The 20,969-nt window shown below is 52.1% G+C and overlaps 2 protein-coding genes across 10 annotated transcripts in view; both read left to right on the top strand.

Annotated features, from left to right (window-relative positions):
* The window catches only part of ZNF541 (zinc finger protein 541), a 76,066-nt gene extending 73,335 nt beyond the window's left edge, over nt 1–2,731 (top strand). The window contains exons 15-17 of the mRNA XM_011970083.1: nt 1,420–1,560; nt 1,760–1,941; nt 2,044–2,731. Of these exons, the coding sequence (XP_011825473.1) occupies nt 1,420–1,560; nt 1,760–1,941; nt 2,044–2,197 (477 nt within the window). The 3' untranslated portion in view covers nt 2,198–2,731. The remainder of the gene's footprint in view (nt 1–1,419; nt 1,561–1,759; nt 1,942–2,043) is intronic.
* Nucleotides 2,732–7,870: 5,139 nt separating this feature from the next.
* NAPA (N-ethylmaleimide-sensitive factor attachment protein, alpha) overlaps nt 7,871–20,969 on the top strand; it is a 27,219-nt gene continuing 14,120 nt past the window's right edge. For 6 of the 9 annotated variants that reach the window (XR_001004875.1, XM_011969849.1, XM_011969862.1 and 3 more), the window contains exons 1-2: nt 7,871–8,562; nt 19,693–19,772. Coding sequence is in view for 8 of the 9 variants with exons in the window: in XM_011969849.1 (XP_011825239.1) it covers nt 8,465–8,562; nt 19,693–19,772 (178 nt within the window). In the remaining variant the exon portion in view is untranslated. Of the gene's footprint in view, nt 8,563–19,692; nt 19,803–20,969 lie in introns of all 9 variants that reach the window. The other 3 variants (XM_011969869.1, XM_011969873.1, XM_011969837.1) reach the window with 3 other exon arrangements.

Here is a 20,969-nt window from a genome sequence, read left to right as displayed (position 1 = left end):
ACCTCGCCCGGCTAGTTTTTTGTATTTTTTAGTAGAGACGGGGTTTCACCGTGTTAGCCAGAATGGTCTCGATCTCCTGACCTCGTGATCCGCCTGTCTCGGCCTCCCAAAGTGCTGGGATTACAGGCTTGAGCCACCACGCCCAGCCTCTTTTTTTAAAGAGACGCTCGCCGGGCACTACTAAAAACACAAAAAATAGCTGGGTGTGGTGGTGCACACCTGTAGTCCCAGCTACTCGGGGGGCTGAGGCAGAAGAATCGCTTAAACCCAGGAGGTGGAGGTTGCAGTGAGCCGAGTCCGTGCCATTGCACTCTGGAGTCTCAAAAAAGAGATACTCGCTCTGGAGTGCCATGACACATCATAGCTCACTGCTGACCGGGCGCAGTGGTTCAGGCCTGTAATCCCAGCACTTTGGGAGGTCGAGGCAGGCAGATCACCTGAGATCAGGAGTTCAAGACCATCCTGGCCAACATGGTGAAACCCCGTCTCTACAAAAATACAAAAATTAGCTGGGCATGATGGCAGGTACCTGTAATCCCAGCTACTCAGGAGGCTAAGGTGGGAGAATCACTTGGACCCGGGAGGTGGAGGTTGCAGTGAGCCAAGATCATGGCATTGTACTCCAGCCTGGGCGACAGGGTGAAATTCTGTCTCAAAAAAAAAAAAAAAAGCTCACTCTAACCTTGAACTCCTGGGCTCAATCGCTCATCTCGCCTCAGCGTCTTAAGTAGCTGGGACCACAGGCATGCACCACTATGACTGGCTAATTTTTAAAATATTTTGTAGAGATAGGGTCTTGCTATGTTGCCCAGGCTGGTCTCAAACTCCTGACCTCAAGTAGTCCTCCTGCCTCAGCCTCTCAAAGTGCTGGGATTACAGGCGTGAGCCACCAAACCCAGCTTCCCTTTTGTTTTTAACAGAAGTTATTTTTAGTGGGATCCTTTCTTAGTGGAGGAACGGGAAAATGATCTCGTAGGTTCGTGCTGTGCACTCAAAACCTCCCCTTCTTCTAGAGTGGGCCACTTCCTGCCAAGACTTTAGAGGCTCTGCCTAGCTGTTGTAATGTCTGTGTGGTATTCTGCCTGTAGAGGGCATTCCGATTTATTAGCATGATGTCACAGTTAGTGTCCCTGGAGGGACCTTTGTGCGCATCTTCCTTAGGAAAGAATACCTGGGCTGGAATGACTGCTCAGAATGTGCAGGCTTAAGTACTGGTGGCTACTGTGTGGCTGCACTTTGAACGGCCTCATCCCCAGGAAGGATTTTGTGGTCCTGTGCCTTTGTGGTGAGTGGTGACGCCAAGCCAAAGGAAGAGATCCTTCCAAAGGGCTTTCCAAAGGAGGCAGCTGGCCCAGTGGCAAGGTCACACTCCCAGGGCCCGCGTGGCACGGCCACAGCCTGCTTGTTTTCTTTCACTAGATCCAGACAAAGACGGTAGCTCAGTGCGTTGAGTATTATTACATCTGGAAAAAAATGATCAAGTTTGACTGTGGCCGAGCCCCAGGGCTAGAAAAGAGGGTCAAGAGAGAGCCGGAGGAGGTGGAAAGGACAGAGGAAAAGGTAGAGGAACCGGGGCAGTGTCGGGAGCTCGTCTCTCCTCCCAGTGCCTGCTGCCTGTGGAGTTGGAGGGTGGGGTCAGAGGGCGGGGATGCTCCTGACGGAAGGGTTTCCCTGCAGGAGACACGTGTACCCTCAGCTCTGTGCCTCTCTTACAGCAGGACAGGTCAGCACCCTTATGTCACTTTTGCTCCCTCTGCAGGTCCCATGCAGCCCTCGGGAGAGACCCAGCCACCATCCAATTCCTGAGTTAAAGATAAAAACCAAGAGTTATAGGAGGGAGTCCATCCTCAGCTCCAGCCCAAATGCAGGCCCCAAGCGGACCCCCGAGCCGTCGGGAAGTGTGGAGAGCCAGGGCATTTTTCCATGCAGAGAGTGTGAAAGGTACCCAGCTTTCTCCTGGAGATGCCCCCAGGGCTCCCAGCCTCAGCCCCCCATGATCCCTTCCTCCTTGCTCTGACCGCATGTCCTCTGGCGACTCCTCAGGGTGTTTGACAAGATCAAGAGTCGAAATGCCCACATGAAGCGGCACCGCCTTCAGGACCACGTGGAGCCCATCGTCAGGGTGAAGTGGCCGGTGAAGCCCTTCCAGCTGAAGGAAGAAGAGCTGGGAGCTGACATCGGCCCCCTGCAGTGGTGATTCCCATGGCAGGAAGTCCGAATGGGGCCTCTGGTGCTGCCCCTCCTCCCTTCGGCCTCTCCAGGGTGTTTGGGGTACCCCTCTGCCTCCCCCCACCCTCCCCATCCCCCGTTGGCCAACCAGCCTGCAAACGTGGCGGGCATTTGGCCACAGATAGGCAGGAGGAGCTCAGTTGTTGGACAGCTATGCAGTCCCTGTCCAGTGGCGCTGGAGGCTCTACTCTCCTTAGGTTCATAGTCTCTCCCCTTCTTTCCCTTCCACTTCTAGAGCAGGGAGGCTTGGGGAGGGGAAAAGTTAGCTCTGGGTAGCTCTTAAATCTTAGCCTCAGTTGTGGGGTTTGGTTTCGTGTGTTAGATAAGGCCAAGACGTAGAGAATCAGTGGGAAAAAACCTTGAGATCTCCAGCATGCTGGGCCCCTCCCCAGGGCGGGGACTCTGCCTTCCAGATTCAGTCCCTAGTCTTGCGATGAATTCTGCATTGTTCCGTGTTTTTTGTACGTGTCAACTCATAAATCTGATTAAATTGGGTTCTTGAGCCGCTGTCTTTGACTTCCCTGCCTATTGATCCAATAAAGGCTTAGGAACCCCACCACGTGCTAAGGCCAGGAGGTGAGTCAGCTGTGGCCTGCCCTGGGGGCTGGGGGCCTTGGGGAGAAGACAGGCATGTTGATTTGGACATTCATTCAGCAAACATCCACGAAGCACCTGCTGTAGGATGCACTGGACGTTGCCAATCGGTGCAACAGGGATAGTGAAGTAAGACAGGCCCCTTTCCTCACGGACCTTCCCTTGTAGGAGCAGGAAGGTAGCAGTAATAATAAGCAAACAAGGTGATTTTGGGTCTTGATACTGGAAATGCTTTTGGCTGTAACATAAGAGTTGGTGTTGATTTAAACAATCATGGAGTTTGGTTGTCCCTGTGGGGGTTCAGCCTTGGAATCAGGGACCCAGGGCAGGGGCAGGGGCAGAACCAGGGCTCCAGCAGAGGCGAGAATAACCTTGAACCAAAATCCAGACCTGCAGGGGGCAGGGGAGTCAGGGAAGAGAAAACAACCCCCCTCCCTGCCTCCCTTTTTAAGAGTGAGAAAAACTTTAACAGCTCCCAGCAGATGCCTGTATGTCTCATTGAGCCTGTGTTCGCTTCTAAACTGATCCCTGTTAGTGAGAAGGGAAATGACCACAGTTAGGCTAGACCACTCAAGATGCAGCTCCATGGCCAGGTGCAGTGGCTCTTGCCAGTAATCGCAGCACTTTGGGAGGCCAAGGCAGGCGGATCATGAGGTCAAGAGATCAAGACCATAGTAGCCAACATGATGAAACCCCGTCTCTCCTAAAAATACAAAAATTAGCTGGGTGTGGTGCCACGTGACTGTAATCCCGGCGACTTGGGAGGCTGAGGTAGGAAAATCGCTTGAACCCGGGAGACGGAGGTTGCAGTGAACTGAGATTATGTCACTGCATTTCAGCCTGGTAGAGCAAGACTCCGTCAGAAAGACAGAAAGAAAAGAAAGGTAGACTCCACAGTGGCTCACACCTGTAATTCCAGCACTTTGGGAGGCCAAGGTAGGTGGATCACTTGAAGTCAGGAGTTTGAGACCAGCCTGGCCAACATGATGAAACTCCATCTCTACTAAAAATACAAAAAAATTAGCCAGGCATGATGTTGGACACCTGTAGTCCCAATTACTCAGGAGGCTGAGGCAGGAGAATCACTTGAACTTGAGGGGTGGAGGTTGTAGTGGGCCAAGATTGTGCCACTGCACTCCAGCCTGGGCAACAGAGTTGTCAGTGACTCACACGTCAGTGGGAGGTGGTCAAGGAAAGGACAGATCGAGTTGGCAGGGCAGGTTTGAGCCTGAGCAGCTGTAGTCGATGCCATTAGCTCAGATGGGGAATTGACTGCAGAGGATTGATTGCATCGGGGTATGATCATGTCTATGGTAGGGTGTGCTGTGTTCTGAGGGGCTGGGAAAGTAGACGGCAGTGTCAGGAGGTTTCATAGAGGGCCCACCTATCAGCTAAGGCTTAAAGATTGGGAGGGAAGGGGAGCAGAGGTGGACGCTGAGTTTGAAGCAGTTGGAACACTGCAGTTAAGGGGAGGGGTTCAGACGTCAGATGAACCTCATCCATCCTGGCTCCTCTTACCTCCTTGTAAACTAGGGCGAATCACTTTCCCTGTGGGAGCCTCAGTTTTCTCAATCTGTAAAATGGGATGAAAATTGCCCCTCCTCAACCCCTGCAACCTATCAGTTAAATAAAATGTAAATTATGGCCAGGTGTGGTGGCTCACGCCTGTTATTCCACACTTTGGAAGTCCGAGGTGGGCGGATCACTTGAGGTCAGGAGCTGGAGACCAGCATGGGCAACATGGTGAAACCCCATCTCTACTAAAAATATAAAATACGAAAATTAGCCAGGCATGGTGGTGCATGCCTGTAATCCCAGCTACTTGGGTGGCTAAGGCACAAGAATTGCTTGAATCCAGAGGTGGAGGTTGCACTGAGCAGAGATCGTGCCACTGTACTCCAGCCTGGGCAACAGAGTGAGACTCCATGTCAAAATAAATAAATAAAAATAAAATGTAAAGTAAGCATTTGGAAGGGTGCACCATAAGAAATGAACAGCTACTAGTTAACAAGCTCTCATGTGATTGCTAATATTGTTTGGATCCCATCCTAAATAAGTCCAATGAACTCTGGAAATGGAAAAATACTCCCTGGTTGAAAAGGCTGAGGGGTATATTATCTGTTGCTGCATGACAAATTACCCTGAAAGGGAACAGCTTAAACAGAAGCTTTTACATAGCGCTGCTGCTTTGACAGACATGGAACCAAAACTGCTTGTGGTAATCCAGGCTCACCCCCACCTGCTCTGTGGTCAGGACACAGTGGCAACCACAAGTGGGTGGTCCAGGCAAGTCTATTCATGTATGAAGAGAGTTGGGGGAAGACTTATGCCTTGCTCTGCTCAGCCAACCCCCTAGATAACAGCGGTTTCTCAAACTGTGGTCCCTGGATTATCTGCATCCTAATTTTACTTTTTTTTTGAGAGGAGACAGGGTCTCACTCTGTTGCCCAGGTTGGAGTGCAGTGGCACCATCATAGCCCACTGCAGCCTCAAACTCCTGGGGTCAAACAATACTCCCACCTCAGCCTCCCAAGGAGTAATTTAAACATTTTTTAATTTTGTAGAGATAGGGTCTTGCTTTGTTGCCTAGGTTGGTCCTTAACTCCTAGGCTCAAGCAGTCCTCCCACCTTGGTCTCCCAGAGTGTTGGGATTACAGGCATGAGCTACCGGGTCTGGCTGCATCTTAATTATATGGGGTTCTGTTTTATAAAAATGCAGATTCCTCTGACCCACCACAGACTCAGAATTGGAACCATTGTGGGTATGGCCTTCGAACCTGTTTTATTTAAAGAAGATTTTTAGGATAGTTTTAGATTTGTAGAAAAATTGCAATGACAGCAAAAAAAAAATCCCACATACCCGTTTCCCCTATGATTAACATCTTATATTAGAATGGTACATTTATTACCATGAATGAACTAATATGGCACAATATTATTAACTAAACTTCATAGTTTATGTAGCTTTCCTTAGTGTTTTTTGTTTGTTTTGAGATGGAGTCTCACTCTATTGCCCAGGCTGTAGCACAGTGGCACAATCTTGGCTCACCACAACCTCCGCCTCCCGGGTTCAAGCAATTCTTCTGCTTCAGCCTCCTGAGTAGCTGGGACTATAGGTGCCCGCCACCATGCCCGGCTAATGTTTGTATTTTTAGTAGAGATGGGGTTTTGCCATGTTAGCCAGGCTGCTCTCGAAAGCCAGGCAGCTCACGAACTCCTGACCTCAGGTGATCCACCCGCCTCAGCCTCTCAAAGTGGGATTACAGGCTTGAGCCACTGCGCCCGGCCGATTTCCTTGGTTTTTTTAACCTAATGCCCTTCTGTCCCAGGATCCCACCCAAAGTAAGACATTACATTTAGCATCCATGTATCCTGGGCTGTGACGGTTTCTCAGACTTTCCTTGTTTTGATGACTTGACAGTGTTACTTGTTTGAAACTGAGTCTCCCTCTTGTTGCCCAGGCTGGAGTGCAATGAGGTGATCTCAGCTCACTGCAACCTCTGCCTCCCGGGTACAAGTGATCCTTCTGCCTCAGCCTCCCAAGTAGCTGTGATTACAGGCATGCACCACCACACCCAGCTAAGTTTTTTGTATTTTCAGTAGAGACAGGGTTTCGCCATGTTGGACAGGCTGGTCTCGAACTCCTGGCCTCAAGTGATCCTCCTGCCTTGGCCTCCCGAAGTACTGGGACTACAGGTGACACACTGCGCCCACCAACAGTTTTGAGGAGTACTAGGCAAGTGTTTTGGAGGATGTGGTTCAATGGGAATTTGTCTAGTGTTTTTTTCATGATTAGATTGAAAGATCCCAGAAGTAAAGAGCCATTTTAATCACATGACTTATCAATGTTGAGGTTAACCCAACAACCTGGATGTCAAAGTCCGGTTTCTCCACTGTAAATTTAGTCTTTTTCTCCCCTTTCCTGCACCCTCCTCTTTGAAAGGAAGTCACTATGCACAGTCCATACTTACAGAATGGGGAGGTATCCTTCACCTTCTTGAGAGCAGAGTATCTACACAGATTATTTGGAATTCTTCTGCACAAACTATTTGTCTATTCTCCCTATTTTTCTCTATTCATCTTTATGACCACAGGCTCATGGATACTTTATATTTGGGATGATAATGCAATACTACTTTATTTTGCTGCTCAAATTGTTCCAGCTTTGGCCATTGGGAACTCTTTCAGTTGGCACCCTGGCATACCCCCTAATTTTGTGTGTGAGCACACGTGTGGAATACTTCCTTCCTCTCTGGCACTACAAAGTGATACTGCGGTGAACTATGATTGTGCTGCCGCACTCCAGCCTGGGCGACAGAGCGAGACCCTGTCTCCAAAACCAACAACCCAAAGAGTGAGACCTGTCTCAAAAACCAACTACTCAATTTTCTGGGGCAGCAGGAGGTGTGTTTGAATCTGAACTTTTTTTTTTTTTAGAGACAGAGTCTTGCTATGCTGCCCAAGGCGGGACTTGAACCGGACTCAAACTCCTGGGCCCAAGCGATCCTCCCGCCTCCGCCTCCCGAGTAGCTGGGATTACAGGCACGAGACACCGCGCCCATCTTCGAATCTGAATTTTTTAACACGCTGTCTTCAGCTTTTTTTTTTCCTAAGCCTCACTCTGTCGCCCAGGCTGAAGTGCAGTGGCACGATCTCGGTCCATTGCAACCTCCACCTCCCCGGTTCAAGCGATTCTCCTCCCTCAGACTCCCGAGTAGCTGGGATTACGGGCGTGAGCCACCACACCCGGCTAATATTTGTATTTTAGTAGAGCGGGGTTTCGCCCTGTTGGCCGGGCTGGTCTCAAACTCATGACCTCAGGTGAGCCGCCCGCCTCGGCCTGCCAAAGTGCTGGGATTACAGGCGTGAGCCACCGCGCCCGGCCCTCTTCATCTATTTTTTATGAAACCAGAGTTAGAGAACCTCTTAAGTTTTTGTTTCCAGTCTCTCAACTACTTCACCGGTCTCCCCAAAGCAGTTCCAGTACTGGCCGGTAGAGGGAGCAAGAAAAAGCAGAACGGTTTCCTTTTCCCACAAACGCTTTTCCAAGTGAAGAAACGGGCGAGACCAGCCGTGGGGCGGGACTAAGCTCTGCGCAGAACTGTCAAACCCGGGCTTGGGCCCCGAGTTGTCACGTGAGTGTCCGCGGTCACCTGACTCTGCCGGAGTACTTCAGGGAGGGCGCGGGGTGGCCCCCCTAACAACGCGAGCCGAGGGCTGCTGCTGATTGGTGGAGGAGGATCCAGCGGCAACACCGTGGGGCGGGGCCTCGGCGGTGAGTACTGCCATTGCCTTCCGCAGGGTCACGTGGGAGGTGAGGTACAGAGCGCTGAGGAGAAAGTGGGGCGTCGTTGTCCTGTGTGTGCGCATGCGTTGAGGTCTTGGGACGCCGATTGGGGGGTCCCGAGTCACGGGCGGCGTGCGGCGGCTGGTGGGGGCGTGGCCGGCGGAGCGGGCGCTGCGCTACGAGGCCTCTGGTTGGCCAGCGCGAGTCACGTGATTCCGGGCCGCAGGCGCCGCGCCCCGGTGCGACGTCAACGCAGCCGGGCGACTTCTCCCGATCTGTGTTCCGCGGCCCGGCCGCGGCTGAGTCTTCCCAGGGCCAGTGTCGGGCGCTTTGCTGAGTCCTTTTGTGGCCGCCATGGACAATTCCGGGAAAGAAGCGGAGGCGATGGCGCTGTTGGCCGAGGCGGAGCGCAAAGTGAAGAACTCGCAGTCCTTCTTCTCTGGCCTCTTTGGGTGAGAACCGGGCTGAGGGGTCGGCCGGGACCTAGGCTGAGAGGACGAAGGAGTCACGGTCGGAGGTGGCGGGTTAGGGCACGCAGAGCTCGGGCCGAGGGGACGGAGAGGAACCTGGAATGAGGTGACATGGCCTGAAGCGGCAGAGGCGACACAGGCTGAGGGCCAAGAGCCTGGGCCGGGGCAACACGGTTTGAGGAGAGACGGTCTGACATGGCGGAAGGGATTTGGGCTGAGGACACACGGACAGAGGCGACACTGTCTTGAGGCGAGGAAGGGGACCCAGGCCGAAGACAGGCCAGCGGGAGGGGGAGAACCTGAACCGAGGGAATACGTCCTGAAGCCTTGGAGGGGACCGGCTTGGGGGGAGGGAGGGAGTCCGGGAGATAAGCCAGGTCCGGAGGCTTTTCAGAGCTCTAGGGGAATGTGAAGGCTCTCAGGCGGCAGTGATGGGGCCTGGGGCTGAGGACGCCTGCCCGAGGGACTGACCTTTTCATCCCCCGGGGCAGTGAATTTGCGTGGGCCCTGGGCAGTGAGGGTGAAGGCTGAAGGGGGCTGACACCTTTGGAGCGGCTCAGGGCTTAGATGATCCTAGGAGCAGTGAGCCGCGTCTCAAGTATGGGGAATGCCTGGGGTGAGTACGGCCCTGGTTAGCAGTGACTAGTTTAAGAGCAGCTGAGCGGAGGAACCGGGATGATGGAGTCAAGACTGTGGCGGTCTCAGCCCTTTGGGAGGCCGAGGTGAGTAGATCATCTGAGGCCGGGAGTTCGAGACCAGCCTGACCAACATGGTGAAACCCCGTCTCTACTAAAAATACAAAAATTAGCTGGGCCTGGTGGCGGGTGCCTGTAATCCCAGCTACTCGGGAGGCTGGGGCAGGAGAATCACTTGAACCCAGGAGGCGGAGGTTGCAGTGAGCCGAGATCGCGCCTCTGCACTGCACTACAGCCTGGCAACTGAGTGGGACTCCGTTTCAAAAAAAAAAAAAAAAAAGCAAAGAAAAAAACCTGAGGAGGCCTGGGTTGAGGCTGGAGACTCCTGGGTGGGGGAACTCGTGGTGGTGGCTTGGCCAAGGAGATGGAGGGATAACAGGGAGAGACGGGGACTGAGAGAATCAAAACTGGGGATCAAATTCCTGCTGTGTGATCCTCGAGTAATGGGGATGACAGGAACATGCTGAGAAGAGGGATGGGAAAAGGCTTGGGAGACAGAACTAACGCACGTGACATGGCATAAAACTCACGGTAGCTCCTAAAAGCTGACACCACCATCCTGTGATAATTTTAGTGGCTTAGAAGTATTAAGAGCCCAGGTTTGAAATGTGGCTCTGCCACTTACTTCATGACTTTGGGTAAATGGTTTAGTCTCCCTGTTAAAGGAGATCACAAATCTAACTTGCCTCCCATTTGCTGTGAGTGTTAGAATTGAGCCTGGCGTGGAGTTACATCTCTGAGAGTGTTAGCTGTTGTTAATGTGACTTCCCAGAAGGAAACAGGTTTGGAGTGTGCAGAGAGCTGATGGGGTTCAAGGTGGGCGCCCGAGAGGAGAGGTCTGGGAGGGGTCAGGAGAGGGAGAGATAGAAACATGAGTGTGCTAAGAGGAGCTGAAAGGGAGCAGTAAAGGGATCCACGAAGACTTAGTAGGGTTGAGAGGAGCATGAGGCTCTGGGCAGAGGAAGTAAAGGGAGTTTGGCAGGGGGTGGTGGTGCGGGGGGTGGGGGGTGGGATCTGTGCTGATGGGGGGACCCGAAAAGGTCAAGGGGAGGCTGTGGAAACAGAGGGGAGGACTGGGAAAGGACTAGTGGACTTGTAGAGAGAACGGTCTGTGGTGGCCCCTCAGAAGCAGAGCCTGGGGAAGTTGGTGGGACTGGGGGTGTCTGCAGAAGGCTGGAGAAGGGGGTTTGGGAGGAGGGCCTGGGGATGGGAAGAGACTGGGGTAGGAGCCTGGCAGAGGCTGGTAAGACACAAAGGGGAGGGATCTTTCCAAGAGAGGAAGGAACAGGAAAAGGGTTCTGGGCCACGCCCCTTGTTTGAGGTTGGATAATGTTTAGCAAAAGAACTTGAAGAACATGATGGTGAATTGCCTGGTGTGGAGAAACATCTGGGGCTGATGGACTGTATTGATTAGGTGAAAAATATTTTATTTTAGAGGCTGCAAGGAGACAGAAGGTGTGTGTGTGTTTTCTTTTTCTTCACAAGAGGAGAAGTTCAGGTGCTGTGTTTGGGAATGGGGCCACGAGCTGGATTTTTGGTGATAGTTTTCCTAGGTGGCTCTGGGTGTCTGGTCCCTTTGGCCCAGGGATTAGTGGGCTGTTGGACTGTGTGCTTGGAGGGAGCAGCTAAGTCAGCCCCAAGGCACTTGCTACCTGGTTGGGAAGGCAGGATGCACAGCAAATGCTAGTAAAGTGGAATTACCTACTGTAAGGAAGGGCTCGATTATATCATTCCTGTGACTGAGCTCAGAGGAAGCAGCGTGAACCAGGGGGAGGCTCATGGTGAGGAGTGAGCTAGGTCCCAAGGAACCCCAGGACTTGCTGGGGAGTGGGGCCGGGGAGGGTGCTCTAGGCAGCAGGGATGGTGCAACAGAGATCTAGCATGAGGGGAAGTTCTGCCTGGAAAGACAGGGAACTGAGATCCAGACGGATCAGAAATGGCTTCCTGGGGGAGAGGTCCCAACCCCAGGGGCATGAACAGGAGTTCTGGGTGCTCTCTGGCAGGGAGCAGCACTCCAGGCAGGGGTTATGATGGAGTATGCCTTAGGAAGATGGAACACAGGGAGTTCCACGTTAGACCATAAAGGTGGAAGCGGCAGGTGAGGCCAGACTAGGAAGGCCTAGTGAGCAAGGGCTGGACCTGGAGGAGGCACTGAAGAGCTCCGAGGAGGCTAAGGGAGGCCCATCCTGGAGAGCTGCTGTTTGCCTTCTAGAAAGGACTGCAGCAGCTGGTGTGGGGGAGAGTGACAGCAGGAGGCTGTTGCAGTGCCGGTAATACTAGCAGATGCAGGTTATTAAGTGCTCGTTCTGACTCGGACCCAGGCCTGGGCCAGGCTCAACCTGCTGATAGATGGTATGGATTTAGTCCTCACAAAATCCCCGTGGAGGTAGAGAAACTTGGGGGCTTAGAGAGGTTGACTTACTTGTCCAGCCACATGGTATAAGTGGGAGAGGTGGCATTCAAACCTGGTTCTGTGTGATTACAGAGCCTTCTCACTTAGCCCCTTTGCTGTGCTACCTCGGTAGTTTCTCCTCAAGGTTCATGACCATCTCTGGGCACTACATTTGGGAAGGCTGTTGGCAAACTAGGTGTGTTGGAAAGCCGCCACCCTCTTAACTGTGGTCCCATGGCCGTTTTCTCCAAGTATTTGTAAAAAAGAGCCGGTGTGTTCATCTCAGTTCCTTCCAGCTCCCAGAGGAGCTGACCTGGTGCTGTGGGGGTGTGAGTGAGGTGAGGGCAGAGGGCAGAGGGCAGGGAGGATGGGAGGGTGGCCTGACCGGAGCTTGTGTGCCTGGAAGCTGGGAGCACAGTCAGAGGCCAGCTTGGGAGGACCTGTTTGACGGGTGGGAATCACTCAGGCACGTCCTCCTCTCTGATCTGGGTTTGCTTGTGTTCAGCATTTCATAACCCACCTTTATTCAGGTCCTTGGTAGCTGCCGGGACTGGAGAAGGGAGTGTTGGGCCTCAGCTTGTCCTTGGTGCCTCTCCCTTCCCCTTTGGGAATCCCAGCAATGACAGCGTCCCACACTGAGGGTCCTCTGCTCCTATCAAAGGGCAAGTCAGAGAGCCTTCACCTGGGACGCAAGGCGGTGGGCGTCTGTGCTGTCGCCCGCTTCGGTGCTCAGACGCCGCCCTTGCTCTTCATTATTTCTGGGCTGCCAGACGCTAGGGGGCTTTGATGCACCAGCAGCCACTGAGGGCGACAGCACCAGCCAGTTAGGAGAAGCTCAAAGCCATCCCTGTTCCTCCCCTTGGTGATGGGGGTGCAGCTCAAACTTCTGCTCTGGAAGCAAAAAGACGGAGACTTCCTAACTACAGCACAGTGAGCAAGCAGCAGAAGGGGACGGCTGAGTCCAGGCGCACTAGTTCCCCCTCCCTGCTGCATGTCTCCTGGTAAATCCAGAGTGCCTGCTGTGCCCTTTGGGGATCGTGTGGCTTCTGAATGGCAGCTCTGTTTCCTGTGGCTTTTCCTCATCCCTGATGTCTCCTGGCCACCTCCCCTGCCGCCAAAACAGCCAAAATAAAAACTTCCTTCCTCTTGGATAAAAACGTGTAGAGGGAGTTTCTTCATCTGTGAAATGAAAATCCTAGTCAACTGTTTCCTCGGGTGGTTCTAAAGATAAATGAGACGATGCGTGGGAAGTGGTGGGAGCACGGTGCCTGGCTCTGGTAATGTTTATTAAGGGCTCACTGTCATCTTTATTAGTGGGTATTGTCATTGGAAGTTGAGCTAGAAGTGCTGGAGAAATAGGTGGCAGGGTGTTCTGTATACAAACAGTGCATTCCCAAGATCAGATCTTGACAAATCAGTTCCTGTTTGAACTACCTGTAGGCAGTAACTGCGGGACCATGGGAGGGCCAGCTTGTCTGTATAGGGCCTGCATGGGATCTTGGCTGAGACTGGTGTGGGCATGAGCTTCCAGATTGCCCTCCAGACCACCTTCCTCTGCAGAGCGTGCAGAGACCCCGGCACCATTTCCAGTGGGCACCCTGGTGAATCACAGTGCCCTGCCAGCTGCCAAGATCCACAACTGAAAACTTGACATCTCTTGTCCAGTCTCAGAGTGGAGTCTTTCCTGAGAGCACACAAGGTTTCTGGGGAATCTGAGAATTCCTGGCTTTCCTGATGGATGGAACTTTGCTGCCTGGCCATACAAACATTTCTGTCTCCTTTTTGGGATGGGGCTACTGAAAGACAAGGGTCTTTGAGAACACCTTTTAAGGAAAAGGAAGCACATTCGCCCTTGGTCTGTGGTGAAATGTAATCCCATTGGGGTGCAGGGGGGCATCCGTATAAGAAAATAAGAAACAGAGCACCTGCCAGGCTGTGTGCCGTGTGGCAGGTGAGGTCCTGGCTCTGAGCTTACCATCTTGAAGGGCCATGGGCCTGTATGTGTTTTGAGCATTGTGCAGTAAGGCAGAGGGTGGTGGGAGGCCAGGACTCTGGAAGCCAAAGGAGGAGCAGCACTTAGCGAATCTGGGGTGGAAATGAAGCCCATGCTGCGATTCTGAAGTAGGGAAGTGTGCCTGGAATCGGTCCTCAGCGGGGCCTGATGAGAGGGATGCTCTTGTTTACTGAGCGCCCATGGTGTGACCGGCTCTCTGCTGGGCACGCCGTGGGGTGCTGCCTGCAAGATTGCTCATGCTTCAGCAGCACTGCAAGGTGTGGAGTCTTATCCCTAGTTACACATGAGGAAACGCAGGCTGGCACGCGATGATCTGGCACTGAGGCCAGGCCTGTTTGACTACTGTCAGCATTTATTTTATTTTATTTTTACCACCACAAGCAACTCTTTAGAATTCCTATTGCTGGGTGGCAGGCACCCCTTTGAGCGTATTTCTCTTCCTTTGTATAATGGCAACCATTTGAGCACCTCTTCCATTCTGTTCTCTGTGCCAAGTATTGAATGTGTGTCATCTCTAATCCTCACAAAGACTCCTCCCAGGCCAGATTCATTGTCTCTGTTTTATTTCATTTTTCATTTTTGAGAGACAGGGTCTTGCTCTGTCGCCCAGGCTGGAGGGCAGTGGCATGATTGTAGCTCATTGCAGTCTCCACCTCCTGGGCTCAACTCCTGGGCTCAAGTGATCCTCTCACCTCAGCCTCCCAAGTAGCTGGGACTGTAGGCATATGCCACCATGCCTGGCTAGTTTTTAGTAGAGTTGGGGTCTCACTGTGTTGCCCAGGCTGGTGTCACACTCTTGAGATCAAGCAACCCTCCTCCTTCAGCCTCCCAAAACTCTGGGGTTATAGGTGTGAGCCACTGTGGCCAGCCACACTGCCATTTTATAGATAAAGAATGGAATCTCAGCACTTTGGGAGGCAGAGGCAGGAGGATTGCTTGAGCCCAGGGGTTCGAGACCAGCCTGGGCAACACAGGGAGACCCCATCTCTTATTTAAAAAAAAAAAAAAAAAGCCTTAGGGATAACTAGCCCCTGGTTGGACACTTAGCAAAGTACCTGAAATGAACTTCAGCCCAGGTCTCGCCACCCCAAAGTCATTCTCTTTCTACCCCTTGTCCTTGCCTAGACAGTCATGTCACAAGAGGGTCCTGTGGCGATTTCAGTGCTGGGCAGTTAGCCTGTGACACTTTATCCTTTCACCGTTGTTAACCGGGGCCTGTGCCAGCACTGTGGAGAGATGGGAAAGTGAAGCTGGGCCCAGGCCCCACCCCGCAGGAACTCATACCCTGCTTGGTCAGGCGGGGCCCACTGCAGAGTGGCGGGAGGCAGCTGGTGGTTTTGCACTTCCAGGTGATACTGGTGGCAGTGCCTTCAGGATGCTGAACCTCTAGCAGCTCCCAGCTCTGGTGCAGTCAATGGACTAGCAGGGCTGGTGGCCCCCAGCTCCCTGTGCCAGGGTGGACCCTGCACCACAGGCAGCGTTAACTTTTTCTGACGTTCCTTCTGCCTGTTGTCTTGTTACTGGCAGGCTCAGTAGGGGGCTGACTTAATTCATCCTCTTTTGCCTAGAGGATGCTCCACGCAGCTCCAGCAGAGAGCAGCCTCTGCTTGTGAGATGAGGGAAGCCTCGGCGGTACAGGTTCCTTGGCTTGTTTAATCTAGAGGAGGGGCGGGGGCAGGAAGGGACCTTGTCCTCCCTCCTCATTTTTCCGAGGACGCTTGGGCATGGGGAGGGAAGCCTTCCTGATTACTGAGTGAGAGACAAGGGCAGCACTGGATCCTCAGGGCCCCAGTCCTCTTTCACAGCCCTGCTGCTTCCTGGCAGGGTAAGCTTGGGCAAGCCCTCCACCCTCTCTGAGCCCCAGCTTCCTCCCCTTTAAAGCAAGGGTAGCACCCAAAGGGCTCTTGTGAAGAGCTGTGGGCTCCTTCTGGGGGAGTGCCCGGGAGCCAGGGAGCGCCATGTGCCAGCTGTGATTAAGGCACGTGGTCTCGAGAGCCATGCATTAGGTGGGCTCACAGGCATGTGACAGGCCCTAGGGCACCTTCCCCACTGAGGGTGCTGACTGGAGACTTGGGGCAGTGGGCCTTAAGTCTGAGGAGGAAGCCATAGGCCTGTGCCTGTGGCTTCCAGAGAGGCAAGAGAGATAGAGTGAGTCCAGGACCCAAAATGGGGGCCTGACTTTGTCCACCCTACCTCATGAGGTCCTTCGGGAGCTGCAGGTGGTGGGTCAGGGCATGGTGTATTTCTGGCAGCCAGGAAGTGCCTGGTGGATGGAGGAAGGAAGGAGGGGGCTGAGACTCTGCCCTGCAGTACCCCCTGGCCCAGGTCCCACCGGGTGTCTGTGCATTCCTGGCAGCGCCTAGCCTTCCATATGGCAGTCGCTGAGGTTGGTGGCTGTGTTTGGGAGACCTGAGACTCCTTCCTCCGCCTTGGAGGGGGAGAGAGCAAAGCTGAGCGGGTAATTATAGACAGCCCTGCATCAGGCAGCCCAAACCAGTTCCCTCTATTCCCAGAGCGGCTCAGAGCCGTGGGATGGGAGGAGTGAAGCAGAGGCAGCTTGGGGGAGGTCAGTGGGGGAGGGACAGTCAGCTGTCACATGCGCTGCCGCCCAGGCCCTCAGGAGAGGAGGCCCAGCTAACTTTTTCTTTCATGTACTGCTGTTATCTCCTGGCACATAATAAATGCTCGGATACTTGTTCCCCAGGTGAATAAATGAGTATGTGAATGGCTTCTTCAGGATCTTCCACGGGAACCTAGGCATGTTACTTTTCCCCTTTGGGGACTTCACTCCCATTTCTAAAAGAAGAGGATGGGACTCCAGAGATCTCCTGTCATCCCCTGGCCGTGGTAATGGGCAAAACCACGGGGTGCAGGGCAAGAAGGAGGCAGGCGATCATAGAGTTTCAGCCCTGGCAGCTGGTAGACTTTGTGTCTGTCCTGTGTCTGCTTTGTCCCTCTGAGCTGAAATAAACCCGGCTGGGTCTGACTCCTCTCGTTGTTGATTGCCTGCTGTGGGCCACTCAGTGACGTGGGTCATTTCTGCTCATCCAGGGACTGAGCTTTTTCAGAGAGTACATGGAGCTGGATAGGACTTAGTCACACTCAAAAAGAAGGGAAGGCTGAGCTGGGGAATCTGTGGGGTGGGCGGACCTGTGATTAAGGTCTGTGAAAATGTCCCTTTAAGAGAACATTCCAGAGAAGGTCCTTCTGAGGGTTTTTTGTAGCCAGGCCCCAAAGGACCCTTCAGGATTCTCAGCCAGAGAAGGTTTTGAAAGTTTCTTACCTCTGAATGGGTTCTAAAGAAGTCATTCCAGGCTGGGCATGGTGGCTCAAGCCTGTAATCCCAGCACTTTGGGAGGCCAGGGCGAGTGGATCGCTTGAGGTCAGGAGTTCGAGACCAACCTGGCCAACATGGTGAAACCCCGTCTCTACTAATAATACAAAAATTAGTGGGGTGTGATGGCACACATCTGTAATCCCAGCTACTCGGGAGGCTGAGGCAGGAGAATTGCTTGAACCTGGGAGGCGGAGGTTGCAGTGAGCTGAGATCATGCCACTGTACTGCAGCCTGGGTGACAAGAGCGAAACTCCGTCTCCAAAAGAAAAAGAAAAAAGAAGTCACTCCAAACAAGGCCCGAGGTGTGTTGGGCCGGCTGAGGTGAGGTGGGTGAGGGAAGATGGGGTGCAGCAGGGCAAGTGCGGGAAGAACACATTGCTGAGGGCCACTTCCGGGGGACAGCAGAAGGTAGGGTACAGCATCAGCACAGCCCCAGAAGGCAGGAAGTAGGCTTTCATCTGACAAGATGACAGAGAGGATAGGAATAAATAGATTATTTACCTGGTGTGATGTGGATTCAGGAGACCAGGATCCCTGGCCCAACCAGCCCACCCGCCCTGGGGGCATTTATTTGCCTGCTGACATTGCCAGGCCTGGCCCCTGATTGCTGGTGGCTGCTTTCCAGATAGTCAGTCTCAGTCAGTTTTTCCTTCCCAAACTCACATGATCAGCTGAATTACCTGGGCCCCCCAAACCCCAGTGGTTAAAAATCTCAATTGCAGGCCCCATCCAGACCTGCTGAGTGAATCCGAGAGAGTGTGGCTGTGGGACTCTGGTTTGATAAAATGAGCACTTCATGTGGTTCAAAGGGATGGGCAGGTTGGCCACACTGAATCCACAGTGCAGAGGGAAGGAATGCTCACATCCCAGCTCCCAGAATTACCTTTGGGCCCCACCACAGCTGGGTTGGTATGGACAAGTTTCCAGGTACAGCATTGGGCCAGTTGACACAGGGTGTGGGATGAGATGGTGAGGACAATTTAAATGGGAAAATACCCACCCCTCCCTTTTCTCTTCCTTAAAAATAAACTCAACACTAGTTCTGTCAGTGAAGAGAGACCCTGAAATCCATTTGGTGGGACTCCTGAGTATGTGGATTTTATTCTACTGATTATGTGGATGATGGGAGTTTGAGCAGTTACAGAGACTACAGACCTCGCGGGCTCAGCTTGGTTGTATTATTAACGGCAGAAGGATTCAGTGGGACTTACGGGTTTGAGGTGCTAATGAGGTCCCCCAGGAAGCTCATTTTGTACATGTGGAGGTCGAGAAGCCAGAGTGAAGCTGCCCAAACAGGCTGCCCTTTATGTTTTTAAATTCCTGTCTATCTCCCAGTGTATCTCTACTGTTGGACATTAAGTTTTTGGGGGGTTTTGCTGTTTTAAATAATGCTCTGCGGAACATCCATGTAACTTATTCGTTTTTTAGGATAAATTGCTGGAAATGTAATTCATTGCTGGACCACAGGGCCGAATATAAATCCTAATACTTAAAAATATGTGTGTGTGTATTTCTATGTATAGATATATACACACATATATACATATATACACATATCTATACACACACATATAAACGTGTGTGTTTATGTGTGTGTGTGTATATACATATTTTCTTGAAACGATGTGCAAACAGTTAAAAAAAAAATTCGGGTAGTACAAACGCAGGATGCCCAGTGAGTAAGTTAGCCTCCCACTCCTGGCCCTCCTTCTCCAGGCTCCACCTGAGAGAAAAATGCTGTTACTAGGTTTTTGTGTATTTGCCCAGAAATATCCTATATTTATATAAACATGTATGTTTCTATTCTTCTCACTCTTTTTTTGTTGTTGTTGTTAGATAAGGTCTGGCCCTGTCGTTGTCCAGGCTGGAGTGCAGTGGTGTGATCTTGATCTTGGCTCACTGCAACCTCCGCCTCCTGGGCTCAAGCAATCCTTCCACATCAGCCTCTCTAGTAGCTGGGACTACAGGCGTGCGCCATCACACACCTGTATTTTCTGTAGAGATGGGGTTTTGCCGTGTTGCCCAGGCTGGTCTCGAACTCGTGAGCTCTAGCAATCCACCCACCTTGGCCTCCCAAAGTGTTGGGATTACAGGAGCCATGAGCCACCGCACTCAGCCCACCCTCTTTTTTTTTAAACACAAACGGGAACATTTTATATCTACATTTTAAAATAGTGCTTCCCGTCTCTTTGTATGGCTGTGTGATATATATGCCTAGTCCTGAACTGGTAATGACACACTCCAGGGTTGCAAGGCACAGAATTAAGGCTCCCTCTGCGAAAGCAACACGATGTCTTAAACTGGGCTAATCCCCCAGAATGCTTTGCAGTCTCCTGGGGAAAAGGGATTTGTAGCACGCCTGGGACCCAGTGGGCCCCCAGTATCCCAGGCAGGAAGTAGAAGAGGCTGTCAGACCCTGGGGTCGTGGTGGGGTCAGGAACTCTTCGCCCCACAACCCCAGCGAGCACCCAGTATCTACCCCAGTCCTCCTGAATTGAGTGTGCCATTGTATGCAGGGGCGGGGGCCACAGCCTCAAGAGGCCTGCGGGAAGCTGGCTTCACAGGTGAAGGGTGAGGGGTAGGGGCACGTCTGTACCGGCACTGAAGCAAAATGCTTGCTTTCTCCTGGATAGCAGACTAGATTGTCTCCTTTTTTTCTTTCCTTTTTCCCCAGAGGCTCATCCAAAATAGAGGAAGCATGTGAAATCTACGCCAGAGCAGCAAACATGTTCAAAATGGCCAAAAACTGGAGTGGTATGTCATCTCCGCTAGAGCTCCTCCGAGGTGCTCTCCTCCTCCCTCAGCTTCCACTCACACAGGCCTGCCCCAGAGGTTGGCCTTGAGGGCCCCTTCTCTTTTTATGCCATCTCCGGCATCGGAAAGCCACTGGCCTGCTCTCTAATTGTTTTGTGCCTGCTGGGTTACTTTATACTCTGGGTCATGGGGCCTTGGAGAAAGGACAGAGAGGATGGGAATAAATAGATTATTAGACCTGGATAAACCCATGTGCATTGATGAGCTCTTAGAGTCCTCCTTAAATTCAGAACTTCGGGTTTCCTGGTAACTTCCTTAGTGCTTCCATCAGTGTCTGAATTCTAGGCTGGGGTGGTGGGGGGATGGGGGATGTTCAGGTGATTCCAATAACAACATGAATCATGGCTACTGTTTGTTGAGTACTAAGTGCTCATCATTTAATGGCATTAGCACAGCAGCCCTAAGGGTCAGTCTGTAAATATCCCTGTTTTACAGATTTGGAAACTGAGGCTTGGCTTAGTCTTTTGCCCGGGGTGCCAGAACTAGTAAATGACAGAACCAAGATTCAGAAACCAAGGCTGTTACTGCAGAGCCTGAGCGTTTAACCTGCCCCAGTGAGGCAGGAGAGCTTCATGGAGGAGAGAGGTGGGGAGGAGCCCCTTGAGCCCAGGGAGGCTGGAGATCTGTTTGGGGCTCCCTGCAGGCCCAAGAAATCCAACAAGCCAATGCATTGAGCCCTTTTGAAGCCCATTTCATAATACATCTTTCATGTCACCAAGATCGAATTAAGGAAATACAGCAAGAGACCAGTGTTTGAACACAGGGAGGAACTTCCTGACTGTGGAGGAGAGGGGACCTAGTGGTAGGACTATGGAGGCAGGGCGCAGAAGTGCACAATAAAATTGATTATCATCATTTTGAGAATGTTGTTGGTTTCCCAAAAATTCAAAGAGTTATTCCTGAGTTTTCATAAAATACGTTGTGAATAAAGCCAAATGTTCTGTGTATTTTTATGCTCCCAAACTAAGAAAATTCCTCTAGAGAAAAAAAGTTTATTTTTTTAATTACATAGGTGTTGCTTTTCCCCTAAAATTTGTTACCTCTGCCCCCCAACTCTTCAAAGAAAAGCCCTAGGCCATTTTCCCCCTGGTATTATCCCCTTTTCTTGAATTTTTTTTTTTTTTTTTTTTTTTTTTT

The sequence above is a fragment of the Mandrillus leucophaeus genome, unplaced genomic scaffold, assembly GCF_000951045.1.
Source record: "Mandrillus leucophaeus isolate KB7577 unplaced genomic scaffold, Mleu.le_1.0 Scaffold120, whole genome shotgun sequence".
Classification (NCBI taxonomy): domain Eukaryota; kingdom Metazoa; phylum Chordata; class Mammalia; order Primates; family Cercopithecidae; genus Mandrillus; species Mandrillus leucophaeus.
This window is presented reverse-complemented; position numbering and strand designations above follow the sequence as displayed.